Consider the following 19,107-nt stretch of genomic DNA (forward strand, 5'->3'; position numbering starts at 1 on the left):
GCCTGAGCCTCGTGGGTCAGTTCACCAACAGGTGGCCCCAAATTTAAACACTGTCAATAACATTACAACGAATGTTTCTAAATAAAACAAAGGACCGAACCATATATGGGGCACGACGGGTTTTGAACCCAATCCACCCCCAACAAATCTATTACCACCATCAACGAGCCCAACAAATCCTTTGTGAAATTTTCCCACACAAATATATTTAAACTGACCTTTGCCATTCGACCGGGGGGAGGAGTGGTATAACCGAGAAGTGAAATCAATTTGTAAGTGGAATGAAGAGCGCACTTGATCCAGATTTAAACAGGAACACAATAAAATATAGAGATAACCATAAAGACAAATATGCAGCGGAAATAATACTTCATTTCATTACTGTAAAATACTGAAATATGCTTACAAATAGAAATGGAAATAACCAAGCTAGGGCGATGGTAGCTTATCTTTGAGAAGAGATGTGTCGGCTACATGCCTCTGAACTGTTCTCCAAAAATTGTGTTACAATGAGGCTCGAGGGCCTATTTATTGTTTAGAAACAATGGAAAACCCTTCACATTCCAAAACCTAACCCTAGAAGATGAAACGCCAAATTGTGGGCCCCGTTTTTGGGTAAGTTGGTACATCAATCTCCCGGGGTCGCAAATTGGTCATACTATCTCCGTTTGACGCGTATGATAGCCCGTTGGAAAGATCTCTCCGAGGACTACGACGGAAAAGATGATTTTTAGACAGAAAAATTGCTAGCGGTGGATTTCCCAAAAAACGTCGTTTTGGGCCTCAAAACGGCTCCGGAAGTTTAGGACCCGAAAAACTGCTAAAAATAGTAAATTGTGCTATAATTAAGGAAACAGAAAAAATGAAAGAGACAGTTGTGGGGGTCCAAATGGGATAGGTGGGTGGCCACCAACATCCACCTGGATCAACACTCATTTTGGAACCGCGCCTAGGAGGGCATGGATTTTGAGAAAGATTCCTAGGGAATTTTAGGAGAATCTTTTTGTAGGGAATCTAATGATTCCTTAGAGCTCCAAAGGTCACTTGCTCAGAACAGGGTCAAGTTTATAGTCATTTGACACGATTTCACCCCACGAATCCCATGGTGATGTCTATTTTTGCAACTGAGCTTTGCATTTTCAATCCATGTCAGAAAATGGAGGTATAAGGGTCATTTATGTTGGATTGTAATTCATTTCTGCTGCCATTTAATGAAAGAGGCCTCCCCACATTGAGCAGGGCTTGAATACGTAACACACACTGGGTGAACTCCGTAATCAAATTCTTTTGTGCCTCTAATCTCATGGTTGATTTTTTATTTCCTTTTTTTTTTCATGTGTTTAAGTTACTTGGTTACATGCTCTTTTATATGCAATTTTATTTTCATCCTTGAAGTAAAAGATCTGGATCATTCTCACTCTAGGCATTTGTTCGGGTGGAATTATGTGGCAACTTTGCTTGACACAATTACCCTAGAAGTCAAAAAGGAGATTCAGTATCTTGAATATTGGGAATTTGGAGACAAAGCTTACTTTTCATATTCTCAAGTGAGTAATTCATAATTGAAATGGATACTAGACCCTACCAAATTTCTTAAGAGGAAATTGCATTTTATACATTCTATTGTAGGCTACCAGCAATTGGATTCCCTATTCCATTTGGTCATCCAGGAAAAACAAGTGGATTTCTACAAGGTATTTGTAGGTCAAGAGGATTTGAAATGCCTTCTTAGAAGCATTCACTACTTCTTAGGTGATACTCTAATACATTTACAAAGGGTGGAGAAGTACATTGTGTCAAATTCAAATTTTGATTCTGGGAACACCTTTGACACTCCAGTGGTGATAAATGCTCCACTAGTCAATATTGCACCACCTATTCCACTAGTCAACACTGCACCACCTCTTACCATTGTTCCTTCAACAAATAGGGCTCCTTTATCCCTGATGGTTATCTCCGACTAGAGGTATCATCTCTCTAGTAGCTATTGGTTTTTGTCATTCTCAAGATTGTCGTGCACTTTTGGTTTAATGGCTTACCAGCATCCTCACTAAAACTGAAAATGATTTATACTTCCCTCCATGATATCTCCTCAGCTATTTTGTTCTCTCTATGTGGGTTTCTTTCTGTTTCCTTTTGTTCTTAGTGGTTTTCTCATGGCTTTGCATATACTTCTGGAATTGCCTGAGTAACATCTTTTTTGGTAATGTTAAAAGAGAGTATAGACAAGTTCAGTGCGCAAAAATTCGGCCAAGTAGGTTATGGATGGCTCAAGTTAAGATAGTGTCAACTTTCAAATGATACTAGTCATATCCATGTACTCTCTATAAACATTTTTTATTAATGAAATATTTTGTTCCGATTAAATTGAAAAAAAGGATTTTAGTAAATTATAAAACAAAATGGGTGATTCCTTTATAGATATATATATATATATATATATATAGAGAGAGAGAGAGAGAGAGAGAGAGAAATATTGAAATATTAAGAATGGAAAAAATTAAAATTATGTTGTCGTTGTTAGTTTTTTTTTTTTTTTTTTATTTACGAAGTATTTAGTAAATATTAATTTTATAATAAATATTATATAAATATTGACTTGGTTACTATATTTTCCTTAAATAGCTTATATTGTATTGATTTGTAAATTAACTAAAAAAATGTTAATTGGTATTTTCTTGTGATTTTAATAGTTAACATAATTCTTTGTAATTTAAAATATCATTTTTTTTTTTAAATTTCAATTAAAATGAATCTAGAGTCTATTTGTATTTATATATTCTTTACATATTTTAATATTAGGAAATTGTTATGTTATTTTCTTTTGACACATTATCCTATTGTTCAAAGTGTGGAAAAAATGCGTACACTTTCCTTAGTACTTGATACCTTTTGAATCAGAATTAGACACTTGTGCAAACTTGCTACCTGCTTAGATTGTATTTGGTCTATGTTTACTAGTACATTGAGTTTTAATTGATATGTGATTAATATAAAATGGTTTCATATTATTAGTTTTGTTTGTTTAATTTTATTATTGTACTTTGTCTCTCTTTGATAAAATGTAGACAATGCTATATTCAAATTGCCTTATAACTTGTTCTTCATCTTCTTTGTCCGAGAATGAGGTGCTTGTGTTTGACTAGGTGGTGAACAAAAATAGAAAAAAGAGGAGACTTATAGAAAAATGGGATTGTCTTTTTTATTCTTTTGTTGTTCTTCTTCACTTTCGCTATACCTCAATTAAAATATGAGAAGGAATTGTTAATCACTTCCATCATTGCTTGAGTTATCGACATGACACTACTTTGCAATCATTGCATACTAAACTAACTCCTAAGTATCTTGAAGACCTGCACCATGTTAGTGATGTTCATACATATTTACAAGGATTGTCTACACCCTCTTCTCTTTCTACTTCTTCTACAATTAGCTTATAGGGAGATGTTTTTTGCATCAAATGGATGTCTAATTGGTTTTCAGTTTCAGTCAATGTTTGGCTATTTAGAAATAAGAAACCTTATGGTTGGTTCAATCAACACATTGATGGCTATACTTAAAATATTTTATTGCACAACCAAAATCCTATGTGTGACCATTTTGAACCACTCTTGTTACACCACACAATGGACATCACATCTTCGATCCCTAGATCAATTGCTCCATGCTATTCTCAATGCAAATGTTCCTCTAAACAATATGACACGTACTCAATTAGACCAATCCTAATGCAATAAGGGTTATTTATCTATGGTCATATTGTCAATAACAGCCATGACTCGTTGTTTGCATTTGTTTGTGCACTTGCTCTGTGGTTTGACATGGTTTCTCTAAGAAAAACATTGTCACAAACCTTTTACAACTGTTTCATTCATAATGAAATTAGAGCTATTAAATGTTTGCAATGTATCAACATTTGGCAAGGTTATATTATTATCTTATCAATGACATATGCAAAGGGACATATAGAAGGAAACACTTTTACAATCCAATGGATATGTGAACTACTCAATATTAACATATGCATTTGGAATGTAAAAATCAATGATATTGATTTTAGATTCTATCCATCAAATAGTTCATCCAAAGTGCTATACCTCATGTGTATTTAATTGTCCATATCACATACGCATTATTGCACACTTTCACAATTAAATAGTTTTAATGATATCCACCACGCTGACAATGTACAACTAGCATTTGAATCAATGTCAATTGAAAACAATTGAAATGATGCATCAACTATTGCTTCTAAGTGTCTTTTTCATAAAGAAACCAGTGCTATTACATCTTTCTCTTTTCTATAGTTCCAATCAATCGCAAATAAAGCATAATAAAAGAGAATATTTTCCAACCTGCCTTAACATCAAAATCTATTAAAACAAGATACACATTCTTTGTCATTGACCAAGGACAATATATAGCTGGTCTCTAATGCTTTCTCCAACAAATCCATTAGGAAACATAACTGATTGCATCAATTAAAATATGCAATAAGAGCATAGGGTGTGGTTCTAAATGAAGAACATAAAATGCATATACATAGGTGGGCATCACATAAACAAGGGAATTAAAGTTTTAATTGACAATAATTTCTCCATCCTGGCGTCTATTACTCAGAGGTATCCCTTTGTGAAACAATGGTGGAACAGTCAAGGTGGCTCAACATCGGGTAACATGTAGATGGTGAGCGCATGGACTGGTGTGATTAGTTGATGAAACCAACAAAAGCATTGACATATCCCATCAGGTGAGGGTTGTGCAAAGAAATAGAAGGCTAATCTCGTTGTGAGTGTGGAAGACGTTAAGCATCAAGAGGTCTAATCGAGTGGGGCCAAATATATATATATAAATATATCTATATATATATATATATATATATATATATATATATATATATATATATATATATATATATATATATATATATATATATATATATATATAAATCGCTAATGACAAAGAAAACACTTAAGAAACATTAATCAATTAAGTCAAAGTAGGGCTAGCAAAGGAGATAAAAACTTGTTCTTTGAGACATGACATTCATTGATCAATCAACAAACAAACAAACACAAAAAAGTTGGCAAAAACTCACTCCAAGGCTGTGAAACTGACCCTAGGAGGATCAGCGCAGCCCTGAATGGGAGACAATGCGCTTCATAGCACTGTCCCTAAGCCAAGGGTGCTCTACAGTGCACTGTGTCCCTCACAAGCCTGTGCTGGTGACAGTGAGCCATTTCAAAAGGAAATTTGACACAGTTTTGACCAAAAATTCAATGCAAAAGAGCTAAAATACAATCAATGAACACAAGTAGGGTCTGCAAGAATGTCCTAAGAGGTGGATAAGCTACTAGGAAATATGATCTTCCCCAACAGAGTCACCAATTTGTTTTGGAGAATTTGGTATCTACAAATAAATACTAATTCCCTAGATAAGTAGCCATATCTAGAACAATAGTTTAAAGCACTTTAGCCTTTTCCTATAAGCAATAGATAAGACAAAGAAGATGAGAAGACCTACTTGTAGTTCTGCTTTCCTCTTGTCTCCTTTGTATCAATCCTGTCACTCCTTCCGTACTTAACACGCTTGAGAAGTACCAATAAACATCAACAGAAGACAAAGAACCGATCAAAGCAAAAGATCTATTGAATAAAAGTAAATGGAATCAGATATATTCACACATATAAGCGTCATATAACAAGATAGGAATATGGGAAAAAGTTTCAAATACTTTATTGAAATAGAAGAAGGAATTACAACCATCAAGTCTAATTCAAAGTCACTCCTCCAGCTTTGGTTCCATCCACATCACATCATAAGCATGGCATTTCGGCAGCATAACGACACTTACAATAATCTCAATTCTCAAACTAAGATTATCTCCTTACAATTCATCAAATTCCAGCCCTTGATCACTTAGATGAGTGCTCAATTTATAGGAAGATGGAGGAGGTTTTGTCATAAATGAGGGAATTGAATGGCCTTCCAAACTTAAAGTTAGTTTCCATGGAGGAAGGGATGAGAGGATAGGAGGTTAATGGATCCTTAGCCTTTCCAATTTCGAGCTCATAGGAGGGGATAAGAGGTGGGATCCTTCTAGAATGATCTAGAACCAAAGAATATTCCCAGAAGCCTATGCAAATTTCGCTCAATATCACCCAACGCATGTCAAAGTGGGCCTAAGTTCTCTGCAAAGCACCCTTGCATGGGCCTAAGTTCTCTGTAGAGCACCCTTACATGGGCCTACCTATGTTGGTCCTTCAAGGAGTCATTTCAGGATGTCTTCAGACCATGAAACTATCTGGGAAGGAGGCATTCAATAGGTTGACTTGTTTAGGGCATGTAGCAACTGAAATTAGGGTTTGATGAACCCTAAAACATTGATTTGGATTATGGGAGTGATGTGCCGAAATGGATCTGTAACAATGCACATGCGTCGATTAGTCATGAAGGATAGTAACTTGTTGTTGTATGCATTGTGGTTATATGCATGATGAGTATGCTCATTGCATTTGAGATCTTGATGTTATATATATCGTGTTAATTTGGATTGGTCTATGTAGATGATTGTGGTTATGATATTCAGGTATGAGTCAATATACTTGTGATATTTTGTCATACTAATCGGGCTAATTGTGCAGATGTGATAACCTCTCCTGAGATATATTAAGGTATGAATTTTCTTATGTTAGTTATTTGGTGTTTGAATGTTTGATTATTTCGTCTGTTTGGTGTTTGAGTGTTTGGTGTCTATTATGTTGTCTATCTATTATTTGAATTTTTGATTAATTACATAATATGAGTATATGTCTATAAGATTTCATGAAGGAACGATCTTGTTTTAAGATGGTTTTACTAACACATGTGTTGAGATAACTTATAAATACTTGAGTGTAAGTAGGTGATAGTTGTAGCATTATGTATTATGACTAATGAATGTGAGTTTACTATTGGCTATGACATGATCTTTCATCTTAGTAAAGGTTGATTTCAAATTAATATACATGATGTCTTGATCTTTGGAACGTGTTACTGACATGTGTGAGAAGTTGCAGGGAAACATGCTTAGCATTAGCATGACAAAGTAACAATTGATTTGTCTATCTAACTAACAACTGGGTGATGTGATAGCATATAATAAGACTCAATTGTAGCAAGGTAAAAGGTAAAAGAAAGTATTTGGGTGAGAATTCATTTGGCTATGTTTGGAAACCATAGTTCTAAATGAATGAGTGCTTTGCATATAGGAAGTCTTCTTAACCTTGATTTTTCCTGACATTATGTGGATATGTGCTATATTCATGAGCATGTATTTGACAGGTATATTAGCTAGTTTCTAGTTATAGCTAGATTAGTCAAGGGAATTGGAGCCACTCGAGAGATAGCATGGATGTGTTCAGTTACAAGGCAACGTGCTTGGCACAACAATGTAAGGTAACTAGTATGTTGTTATGTTTATTTATGCACTCACAATTATGTGTTTATGGCAGTATGATGCAGGGGATTGCATGGTAAAAGAGATTGCCATGGAATCTTGAAGAAGGCTTGGGTTGAGCTTTCCTTGGAAGCATTGGGAACCCATGGGGATTGAGTCATGTTGTTTTCTTCTAGTTTATGCTTGATTTGTAGTTTCATTTATGTTTGGTGCATGGCAATGCCACTTTGTTTCAGGTTTCGTATTGTTATTGGTTTTCATGGTTTTCTTCTTGTTTGTTTCTTGTTCTTTCCTTTTGTGTTTTGATGGTTTTGGGAATTGGTTTGGGAAAGAGGAAAGTTAGTGGAGCTCAAAAAGAGTTGAATGGAACCCAACAGGGAATGTAAGACCCAGATGAAGTCGGTGCATATATAAGGGCAATTGAAGGCAAGAGTATGAAAATCAGTTGTATTGGTTGGGTCCATTAGGATAAATGGACGGTCGCAGGAAAATCTTGAGAAAGGTAATGAAAAGGTAAAGTAAATGGGTTTGAGACATCATATGCCTTGGCTATGTTGGGAACTATTGTTCTCAATGTTGTGCATTTTGTGCATGGATAAAGGGGGTTCTCTTAACCTTGATCTTATGATATTTGGTAATTATGTAGTGATCATGATTATGCTGATGTCTCTATATGTATACGTGTATGTATGTATGTCATTGTCTAACAAGGTTGTCAGAGATCATGATTGTTTTATGCTAATGTTATATGTATGTATGTATGTATGTTATTGTCTAATAGAGTTGTCAGAGACCATGCTTGTGTATGAATGATTGCTTATGCAGGTGAATGGCATGAAGAGGTTCCTCGTCTTATGAGGAATCAAGTTGGAAGAGTAGTCCTGAAAAATCTACGAGGTCAGTATCATGTGGATCTGATTTATATTATGTGTTTATACTATGCCTATGTTTATGTTATGACAGGTAATTTTGAAGGATACATCAGTGGAATGAATGCAATGTGATCTGTAGTATGTTGGGACAAGCATATATAAGGCACTACAAACAAGGTCGTTTGGTAAGGAGAATGTGGTCTTAGGATGTGCAGTACTGGTGTTGTTTACATGTAGCACATGTAGTATTATGTACATATGATGTTGTGTTCTTGTTGTGTATATGGTGTTGTGTGTATATTGCATATGCAGTGCCGAGTATAGATGTTGTTATGTACATGTTGGTATGCGGTGTTGTGTACATATTGTATTGTGCACATGTTGGATATGCGATGTTGTGTGCATATGGTGTTGTGCGCATATTGGATATGCAGTGTTGTGTACATATGGTGCTATGTACATGTTGTATATGTAATGCTATGTACATATGGTGTTGTATGCATGTTGTACATGTGGTGCTATGTACATATGGTGTTGTGTGCATGTGGTGCTATGTACATGTTGTACATGTGGTGCTGTGTGCAGGTGGTGTTGTGTGAATAATTGTACATGTGGTGTTGTGTGCGTGTGGTGATATGTACATGTTGTACATTGTGGTGCCATGTGCAGGTGGTGTTGTGTACATGTCATGCATGTGGTGTTGTGTACATGTGGTATCGTGTATATGTAGTGTATGTGGTATTGTGTACACATTGTATAGGTGTTGCAGTGTACATGTGGCTTTGTGTACACATTGTGCAGATGGTGTTGTGTGCATGTGATGTTTTTTACACATTGTGCAGGTGGTGTTGTGTACAGGTGGTGTTGTGTACAGGTGGTATTGTGTACTTGTTGTACATGTGGTACTGGTGTACATGTGTTATTGTGTGCATGTTGTACATGTTGTTTTGTGGAGCTACATATGTGCATTGTGTAGTCGTGGCATTGTGACATGTGTATTTGTTTTGTTGTACTATGTGTATTGTGTTGTACAATGGATGTAAGAGTATGTATTGTGTTGTGTTGTACACCGGGTGTAGGTGTATGTGTCGTGATGTATATCAAGTGTAGGTGTATCATTGTGTGGTGTCGTATGCTATGTATGGATGTATGTGTTGTGATGTACATTGTGTATGTGTATGTGAAAGAAGAAAATAAAAAGGAATTGGGTGTTTGTCAGGTGTGTAAATTGATTCGGTGTGAATACGAAAAGGACAAAGGTAAAAGCTAAGGACAAATTAAAGGATAAGTATCAATATTTTATTTCAGTTTTATTATGCATGTGATCTATGACTCTGATTTATGATACTTACATGTGATATATGGTTTTGAGTATGATGTTTACGTCTTGAGCTAACCGGATGTGATATGTTTATACATGATGATTTGATCAAACAACTAGTTTGATTTGTTGTGATAGGTTGTGAACATAATTGCTAGTGTACCTCATTGACTAGCTACCAATGAGGCATGATGTGAGTTTATTTCAACTTATTTTGAATCTAATGGAAATTATGTGCTTGGTACATGAAAGCATAAGAATCCCCAGTTTGGTTAATTGGAATTTGTTATTAGATAATCTTAGTAGTAGCAGCGAAATGAATTGGAACATGTAATAGAATGTTGGTAAAGCACTTCACGGGCAGGGCCATTGTGGGACACTGGTACCCAATAATGTCCATTGATTTCCATGAGCATGCTATGAATGGTATGATGGTTTTGAGGCAAGGATATGCCTTGGTTTTTATACCTATTGATGCGAGGAAACCTTGCCAAAGGAGGGGTTGCCCGAGGGATTATGTAGTAGAAAAGGGATGCCTGTAGAACTTGGAAGGTGTGTGACTGAACGAAAGCAGGTGACCAGATTTCCCGAGGGATTGCATAGCAGAGAAGGGAAGGCTGGGGAATACATTGATTTTGGTCATTAGCATTGCCAGATAGAATCAGATGCACATTGGGAGTGCACCATGGAACAATGATTCAGTAACTGTTCACTGAGTGGACAAGCAACGTTGGACATTGGATGCAGTTTTGACTTTGGTAGTGAATTTTGGACTTCCTGGGAAGGAGGTGAATCCTAGTACTAGTTTGAGGGTGGAGGTGTGAGCCTCTAGATTCCCTTGTTGCGGATACATGCATCGTATCCTTTTATTTGTTGGTTAAGACAATGTGCATATGTGTATAATATTGTATATATTGTATTGAGCTAGATTTATAAAGCTCCATAGACAATATGATTATTTGATGGTTGAAGAAAATGTGTATAAGAGTATATTTGGTTGTTATTGTAAATATTGTAATGAGTTGTGTTATAAAGCTCTAGTAAATAGTATGATTGTCATGTTTTCTGTAGGATGCCAATGTAAATAGTACAACGAGTTATGTTATAAATCCCCATGGGTAGTATGTTTTGTTTGTCAGTAGTCTTGCTGGTTGTAGGTGTCATTGAAGACTGAGGACGGTGTTCCCCCAAGGTTGAGGGTTCTGTAACAACCCTAGTTAAAAATCCATGTAAAAAAATATATGACCAAGGTCATGAGACATGTATTCCAAGATGAATGATGGGAACAATATCCTAATGGGTGTTCATTTGGGTTTATTATGGCTAAGGAAATTGGCAAAGACAATGGTAAAGGATTTGGAAGAGCAAGAGGCATTATTTGACATTTATTTATTAAAATAATGGAAGCTAGGAGAAAAGGAAGGTGAAAGGTCACATATTGCACGTGAGGAGGAAAATGAAGGAAAAATACCGGAAATTGAAGAAAATAGAGGTCTCAATAATAAAAAGGCTTCTGAGGATCATTTCATGGCTTTTATCAGTGTTAGCCTTTGTCAGTTCAGTTTGGAGCTCTCATTTTCTACTCTTTATCTCTCATACTCTTAGACACTTAGAGTTTTCTTGGAGCAGTCTTGGAGGAGTGTGGCATATTTGGAATTGGAGCGAGAAGGCACAAGGAAGAGCAGGAAAGTGCAAGAGGACATCGGGATCAATAACTACAACGAGTTTTTCTTGCACGCACTGAGTTGCGTGTATGATTTCCTTGCTAGTTTTGGCATGCATGGCACATGCATGTGGTTTCTTGGTTATGATTTATCATTAGCATGGAGGATTGCCTGGATTGGCAGTGGATTTTTCTAGCCTTGCCATTTCCTACATATCCATGGTTTTGTGGGTGTCTTTCCTTTATTTTTCTAGTTGGTCATCACGTTCCTTATGGTTGTGGGTCGAGTTACTAGTTCCTAGAAGCCTTGGTTGGACAAACACTCTAGAAGCCCTCTAACAACTTGGGTTGAGTTACTAGTCTTGGAAGCCTTGGTTGGAAACATGCGCTGGAAGACCTTGGTGGGTTGAGTTACTAGTCCTGGAAGACCTAGTTGGATAGACCCTTTGGAAGCCCGACAACAGTTGTGGGTTGAGTTACTAGTCCTGGAATCCCTAGTTGGAACAAACACTCTGGAGCCATGGAAAAATTGGATAGAGACCAATCTAGTGAGGGTTAGTGATGTTCAACTATGAGGTGGAATCACTAGTTGAGGGTTGAGGTGGTTTGGCATCTGGAAGCCATGGTTTGGTTTTGTTTGATTTGTTCCATGAGATCCCACATTCATGCTTGGAATATGGCACGGGGGTGATTGGCTAAAAGAAATATTTGGTTCAACCAATCTATGGTCAGGTGGTACATGGAAGTCCTAAACTTGGTTGTATTTTGCATATGTTAATAAGAGCTTCTTTCCTCTTGTATTTGATGGGTAAATATACTTGTTCACATGTGATTTTTATGGTTGTTATATCTTTGTTATTTTTGTTGAATATATATTAGTTAAGAGGATGTTTTATGACAGTCTTGATGTATGGTTGTCATCATGTTTTGATTAGAAAATGAATGAACAATGAACATATGGCCTAATAGATGATAATGCAACTATTGTGATAAGACATCAATACATTCTAATGAATCTAAGATAAGTATGAGTCCTCTATGGTCAGATCCATTGTTATGGCCTGTAGATTTCATATTTGTGACATGTCTGACGAAATGGTTGTCATAGCTAGTAGGGGTTAAATCAAGTACTTGTACCAATAATTGTATTAGTAACCTTATTCCATTGTTATTTTTCATTTCTGAAAGTTTTATAAAATTCTGGGCAGTGGCCTGAGTCTTGGCCCTGAAAAGTGGCACAAAATATGGTGTCTCTAGCTCAGAACCAGCTGAAAAAATCCACAGTCATTGGCATGCCTTCTTATGGGAGTGACTATGTAACACCCTCCTCCCACATTTACCTAAGTCACTGGCCAACCAGAGTAAACATGTGACGAGAGGCTACTATGATTAGATTCAACCTCCTATGTGACCTTAATTAATTGGAATCAACATAAACACAACATATAAACCTTCCACATCAACTACAGGACTCCCAGGAACCATCCCAGCCACTCAGGTAGCTAGCTTGTGGGTCCCACTAAGGTTTTAGACTACTTGACCCCTAGACTCTCCCATGATATGGACATGACAACGTCCAGGAGGCTCTGGATGCTCTCATGCCAAGGCATGCCAGTGTCCAGGGACTATTTTTCCCAGTGTTGTGCCAACGTCCTCAGGATTTGAGCCACTTTTTCAGGCCCAGATTCGGGGTCACTGCCCATAATTGAATGACACCTTCAGAACAGAGGAATAACAAGGAAACAATGATGCAAATGTAAATACTTGAACAAGCCCTTAACCGGACCCCTACTAGCCATGACAGGCGTTTCGTCAAACATATCACAAATATGTAATCTACAGGTGTAAACAACAACATTAAGCATAGGGGTCTCATATTTATCTGAGAATCGCTATGAATCATTGTTCCCTTATATCATTTGTCACATTATCATCAACATCATTCTCCTTATCCTCTTGTCATCGTCTCCAGAGGCATTAAGTATGGCACTTCCAAAGAGTTTCTGCACTAAGGTCGGCCATGAGTAGGTGACCGGTTTTATTCTCGTTGGAGAACAAGAAGCGGTTTCCTTCGGGGCTGTAAAATACGACGGTTGGGTAAGGGATGTGGTAAACACGTTTCCATATTTTTGTGTTCGACTGTCAAAGAATTCGTTGGGTTTTCCCCTCCGGCATGGAAGGATTTGTAATGTATCGCCAATCAAAGGCCATCCCAAGGCATTGGGTGGGTATACTGGCGAAGTTCTAGGTCTGCGGTTGTTAATGAGAGAAAACAAGAAGACAAGTCCGAGAAGGAATGCAAGAAATAGCGGGAGAGTGAAGGGTGACTTCTCAAGTTGTTGGGCCTTACGCATGGCCGACTCGAATATGTTCCAAACTATCAACATATCTTCGCATAAATAAATAAAATGGCTTTCAAATTTGAAAATAAAATCTATGAGCCGAAATCCTTTGATCACAAATGGGCTATCGCTCATTCTGGCTGAGCATCACGATTATATAGATGATCTTGCTGACTACCACACATGATATCTTATCTCTTACGAGTGTTTCAAAAATTTCTAAACGTTTCTTTCTGTATATGTGGAGGATCTTTCCTGCACTAACACTGAAAGCTTTGTTATATAACATAATATGCTTCAATTTAACTTAACCTTTCCATACACGTGAAGCTGTTGGACATATGCTTCTGAAAAGGTAGAGGGTACTTAGTTTTAGTGTCACATTTAACGTCACGAATTAGTCCTATTAAACAACACATCTTGGCCGATCTAGAGTAGATTAAATGAAATCAGGGTAGATTAAGCATTGACTTCTTCAATCTTCAATAACTAAAGGTGGTCTCACATGAAATACTCATGAGAATTTCAAAAATGGAATAATCAATATCATACGTACACAAAAACATTCTAAATTCTAGGCATTCATATTAGAGCCACCATATGGAAATATTCATCATCGTAGATTTATTTTAAAATATTCACACTAAAGAATTCTTCATGATACAAACGAAAAAGAAACTTTGAGTATCTCATTATCTCATTCATCTATAATAAGCAACACTCTAAATATGTCACCAAAGGCCGAGAAAGAAGCAAACTCTTTCCTCTTACATTCTTTTATAGCATATTCAATCATCGATGATCACAAAATAGTTATACATGCAATATTTTCAAGAGATTCCTTAATGGATACTCTACACACTATTAGTATTCCTTGCACCATAATTCATAGTCATTGTGTGTGGTGTAAACCATTCCTTGCTTTACATACAAACTAATTTTTAATTGCACAACTCTTCAAAACATGTCTATGCTTTAGTGCCAACCATAATAATACTTAATATGATCCTGACCTGTGATATTTAAAAAAATATTAATAATACAAAAAATTGGTTTTTTATCAATTTTTCCAGATTATAAATCAAAAGTAAATATTTATTATAATTAAAATACTTGAAGTGCGACTTTTTAAACTTTTTGGTGAGGTGAAATCTTGATTTGTGTTATTTAAACTTTCCGGTGAGGTGAAATCTTGATTTGTATTAATTTAAACTGGTTTTTTGATTGTATATATGGATTCAACACCCTGAGAAACCCCTATGGCACTTCCCCTCAAGCTTTTGATTTCAATAAATTTCTGCTAGATTTTAGAGAAATTAGACTAGAAAAACCCATCGGAAAATCTTCCAAAAAATGTCACTAAAGACAACTCCTTTTAATAGTATCACATTATATATATAATATTTTAAATACTCTATAAAATTCAAAAGTTTTATGTGTTAATTAGATATATTTTGGATGGTTGAGAAAAATGTTTATTATTCTCTCAGCAATAAATTGTATATAAGACTTTTTTGTTTGAGAAAACTACTAAAATTTAGTAAGAAATACATGTTTTACTCTTTTTAATTTTCAACATCTAAATATTAAATCAACTTAACTGTTATCCAGTACATAATCCAATTTACCATCCATTTTGCCTTGCATTTGTTTACAAAAATATAACAGGTGACCTTTTTTATTTAATATACCGGATTTCCCTAAATCACTAGCTTTATAAAATATTCAAGGAGGGTTTTGGACAGTTACATCTGATCTGATCCCTGACAACAATACCAAATACCAAACAGATAAATCTTTATTGTGATTGCTATTACTCTCTCCTAGACTTCTAAAACTTCATCCCAGATTGTCATCATGATTGATTTTACTACTCCAAGACTTTTAAAATTTTGTCCCAGATTGTCAAAGTGTACCAATATATGTGTTACATGATATGAACAAGTCCTTTTAAACAACACAACTCGGCCTACTTAGCATAGATTAAATCAAAACAGATGCCGAGAGAAAAAGAAGTATACACTACAGTGATGCAAGAGTTGTTCATCTGTGTCGATCTCTTAAATTTCATGAATATCTTGTAGCCACCAATCCTTTTTCTTCAATGGTCTCGAGCTTCGGTGTCCACCGTGGCCTTCTGGGTTTCACCAACTGCTTATAATCCCTCTGCAATTCACGGGTATTGCATAGACTGTGCTCAACATCATCTGAGGACTGAGTGCCTACTGAATGCCCGCGTTCGCCAACGTTTAACCGCCCATCTTCTAGAAGCTTTGTAATAAAGTCCGCGGACACTCTGATCCGCGGTCGTCCGCCGCGCACTTCGCGCTTCTCCATCTCAAACGGCTGGCACAGAGCAGACGCACGTTCAATACTGCGAAGCGGAGCTGATAGGGGAGCGGTGGAAGTAGGTGGAGCGTTTGGGGGCGGCGGCGGCGATATTAGGGAAGCGAGAGATAGCAGAGATAAGGGAGAGTGAAAGAAGTGTTGGGGCAGAAGGAAGTAGTTGCCGCCTGCCTTCAGTTGCTCGTTTGGAGAAAGAACTGGCGTCTTCTGGCCGATGTAGAACGAATCGGAGTGACAGACTAGATGCAGAGGGAGTTCCTGCACGATCTGGGGGGCGCTGAGGGGTTCGCTAAGGATTTTAACCGTGCCATCTGAGCAAATGACCCGGATGGTTTCCTTATCTTTCCCTGGCATTATACAGGACGCAGGGAAGTTGCCCATATTTTATTTGGTTTGGTATGGGTTTGCAAAGCGAGAACGCAGAAGTGGCGTGTCATATACTTCAGCTTTTTATAAGCAGGTCTTTTGGTAAAGCGAGCGTAGATCGTGTGGTGGGGACGTCCTGTCGTCTAGTTGTCTTCCTCTTTATTCGGATTCAAAGCTATATCTATCCTTTGGTTGTTATTCGTAGACATAGCTAATAGAGATTGGTAAAGTAAACCACCCAAGAAAATTAAGATGTTGGACCAGGAGTCATAGAATAAGAACCAGCCCGTCATTGTTGCTCCAGTGTACAGTTGCACGTGTAAGCGGAGAGACAGACAGAATGGAGTAATAATAGCCTGGGCATCTCGTGATTCTTCATAGTCTTAGTAGCGGTGGCCATGATCCATGACTATCCAAAAGCATCTGTAAGTCTGGCCTCCATAGGAATGCAATGGATGACGTTAGCACGCACACGTAATTGAATTCCGTGGATGATGACGCATGCGCGCATTCCTTGTACTATAATGCAGGACCGTACCTTGAAAGGAAAATTCAGGAGTTGTTTTTAGTTTGAATTTTTGAATTTTCTGGTTAAAAAATTTAAGGAAAATTCAGGAGTTGTTTTTAGTTTGAATTTTTGAATTTTCTGGTTAAAAAATTTGAGGTGGGATTTTGATTTTTGTTATTTAAATTGGTTTTTTTGACTACATATATGATTCAATATCTTGAAAAAACTTCTAAGGCACTTTGATTGTGTATGGGTGGCCCACCAAACTTGAGATTTCAATAAATTTATGTTAGATTTAGAGAAATTAAACCAGAAAAACATACCAAAGATACTTCCAAAAAATTTAAACTAAAACAACTCTGAAAACTTACATCCAGCTATTCATAAATAGAAACAGTTCAATAAGTTTGCCAGTTATATGGAGTTTTTTGTTTTGGAGCAGTTCAACAAGTTTTGGCTTTATAGAGAGTTTTGGTTTTGGTATAATTGAGTGAAATAATTTTGAGTTAAGATGTGATTTTTTGGGTTGGTATAAAATGTCTTTTTAATTGTAAATATCTATTTAATATTTTGACTATGTATGAGAATTATGGAAAATTTTATTTAATTTAATTTTTAGAAAATTCCAAAACATATAATAAACAAATTACATCATAAAATAATTTGTAATAAAATAATATTTTTTTAATTATTTAAAATTTATTTATATAAATAAATATAAATCGATCATTTTTAAATAATAAAATACTTAATTTTTTATTATAACTAAAACTATAAATCCACCAAATTTCTAACAAAAATGAAAAATAAAATAGAACACTTCTATTAAAATATTCACCATAAATGAAATGGTGGACGTCAGCAATCAAACGCATTTGAATTACATGGATGATGACGCCAGCATCCACCCCTTGTGCTTTAATTCAGGACCGCATACACTTCTTTCTTCTTTCTGTGATTTCTTCACAATAGTTTTCATTCTCCGATTTTTTTTCTTTGATACATCTATCAAGGATTTTTAATTCTTTAATTTCTTTCTTAAACTAAGTTTGTTGGTCTAAATTTTTGTATCTTTAAACTTTGCAACTTTGCTTATTTTCACTATTGAGTTTGTTGAATGTGTAAATTTTTGTTTTTTCGAATTTTATTGGTGATTGATCTTTTGGTGACATTTTTTTTCCCTGGTGGCCAATGCGTTCATCTTCATCTTCCCGTTCTTAAACCATTTATAAACTTCCCTCGGAAATTTGGTTTCTTCTAGAATAAATTCCTCCATAATCCCAAGTTGATTCCGCTATAATCCTGAGTTGTAAATCGCTAAATTGAGCTTGGACTCCATTGAATGTTTGAGAACACTCCTTTGTAAAAGCTTCATTACCCCCACCAAATTTTTGGAAAAATGCGAGCCATCCAATCCTACCAAACCTCCTTTGACATTTGGGATATGTTTCCAAGAGTTCTGCTCCATTTGGTTCACTCCGAACAACAAATCGCATGGTGATTAAACAAGCAAAATGCAACTTAATGATTTCCCTAGTCTATTTGGTAGTCATTAATAATACAAGATTACTTTAGGATTAATTTTGATTAGGGATGAGAGTTTACAACTAGTGGTTTCAGGCTTTTTGGAAAATGCGAGCCATCCAATCCTACTTTGACATTTGGATTATGTTTCCAAGAGTCCTGCTTCATTTGGTTCACTTCTAACAACAAATCCCATGGTGATTAAACAAGCAAAATGCAACTGAATGATTTCCCTAGTCTATTTGGTAGTCATTAATAATACAAGATTATTTTAGGATTAATTTTGACTAGGGATGAGAGTTTACAACTAGTGGTTTCAGGCACATGGTTTTGTGGCCTATGGTATCAACAAAATCTCTTTTTATACTTAGTCCAGAAATATGGTAAATAAATAAAATTAGCAATTGTCCCAAAAGGTACAAAGAGAGGCCGATAAGATTATTAAATTGGAATTGTTGAATTTTTCTAGAAGAGTTAATTGGTTTGTTGAAAACCTTGTTTTCTTAGACTGGATCATTGTGCAATTACTTGTCAGGAACACATTGAATGTCTTATTTCATTTTAGAGTAAGTTAATTACCCAAAATCAAGAGATCAAGTTAATTACAAATCCAATCAGTCTCAACGGCGTGCTTTGACAAATCCAAACCAATGGTGAAAAACTTTGACAGATCTAACAATGGAAAATGAAAAGGTAGACGATGGAACTGATTCAATAGGGACACCT

At 36.0% G+C, this 19,107-nt stretch overlaps 1 protein-coding gene across 1 annotated transcript; it reads right to left on the reverse strand.

Annotated features, from left to right (window-relative positions):
• Positions 1 to 15,704: 15,704 nt before the first annotated feature.
• On the reverse strand, positions 15,705 to 16,337 carry LOC149199948 (uncharacterized). Its single transcript, XM_089400781.1, has one exon. The coding sequence runs from the start codon at positions 16,335 to 16,337 to the stop codon at positions 15,705 to 15,707; it is 633 nt and encodes a 210-aa protein (XP_089256907.1).
• Between the last annotated feature and the right edge of the window lie 2,770 nt (positions 16,338 to 19,107).

Source organism: Pinus tabuliformis, chromosome 2_1 (assembly GCF_031772625.1).
Source record: "Pinus tabuliformis cultivar Carrire ecotype Pingquan chromosome 2_1, CPIR1, whole genome shotgun sequence".
Taxonomy (NCBI): domain Eukaryota; kingdom Viridiplantae; phylum Streptophyta; class Pinopsida; order Pinales; family Pinaceae; genus Pinus; species Pinus tabuliformis.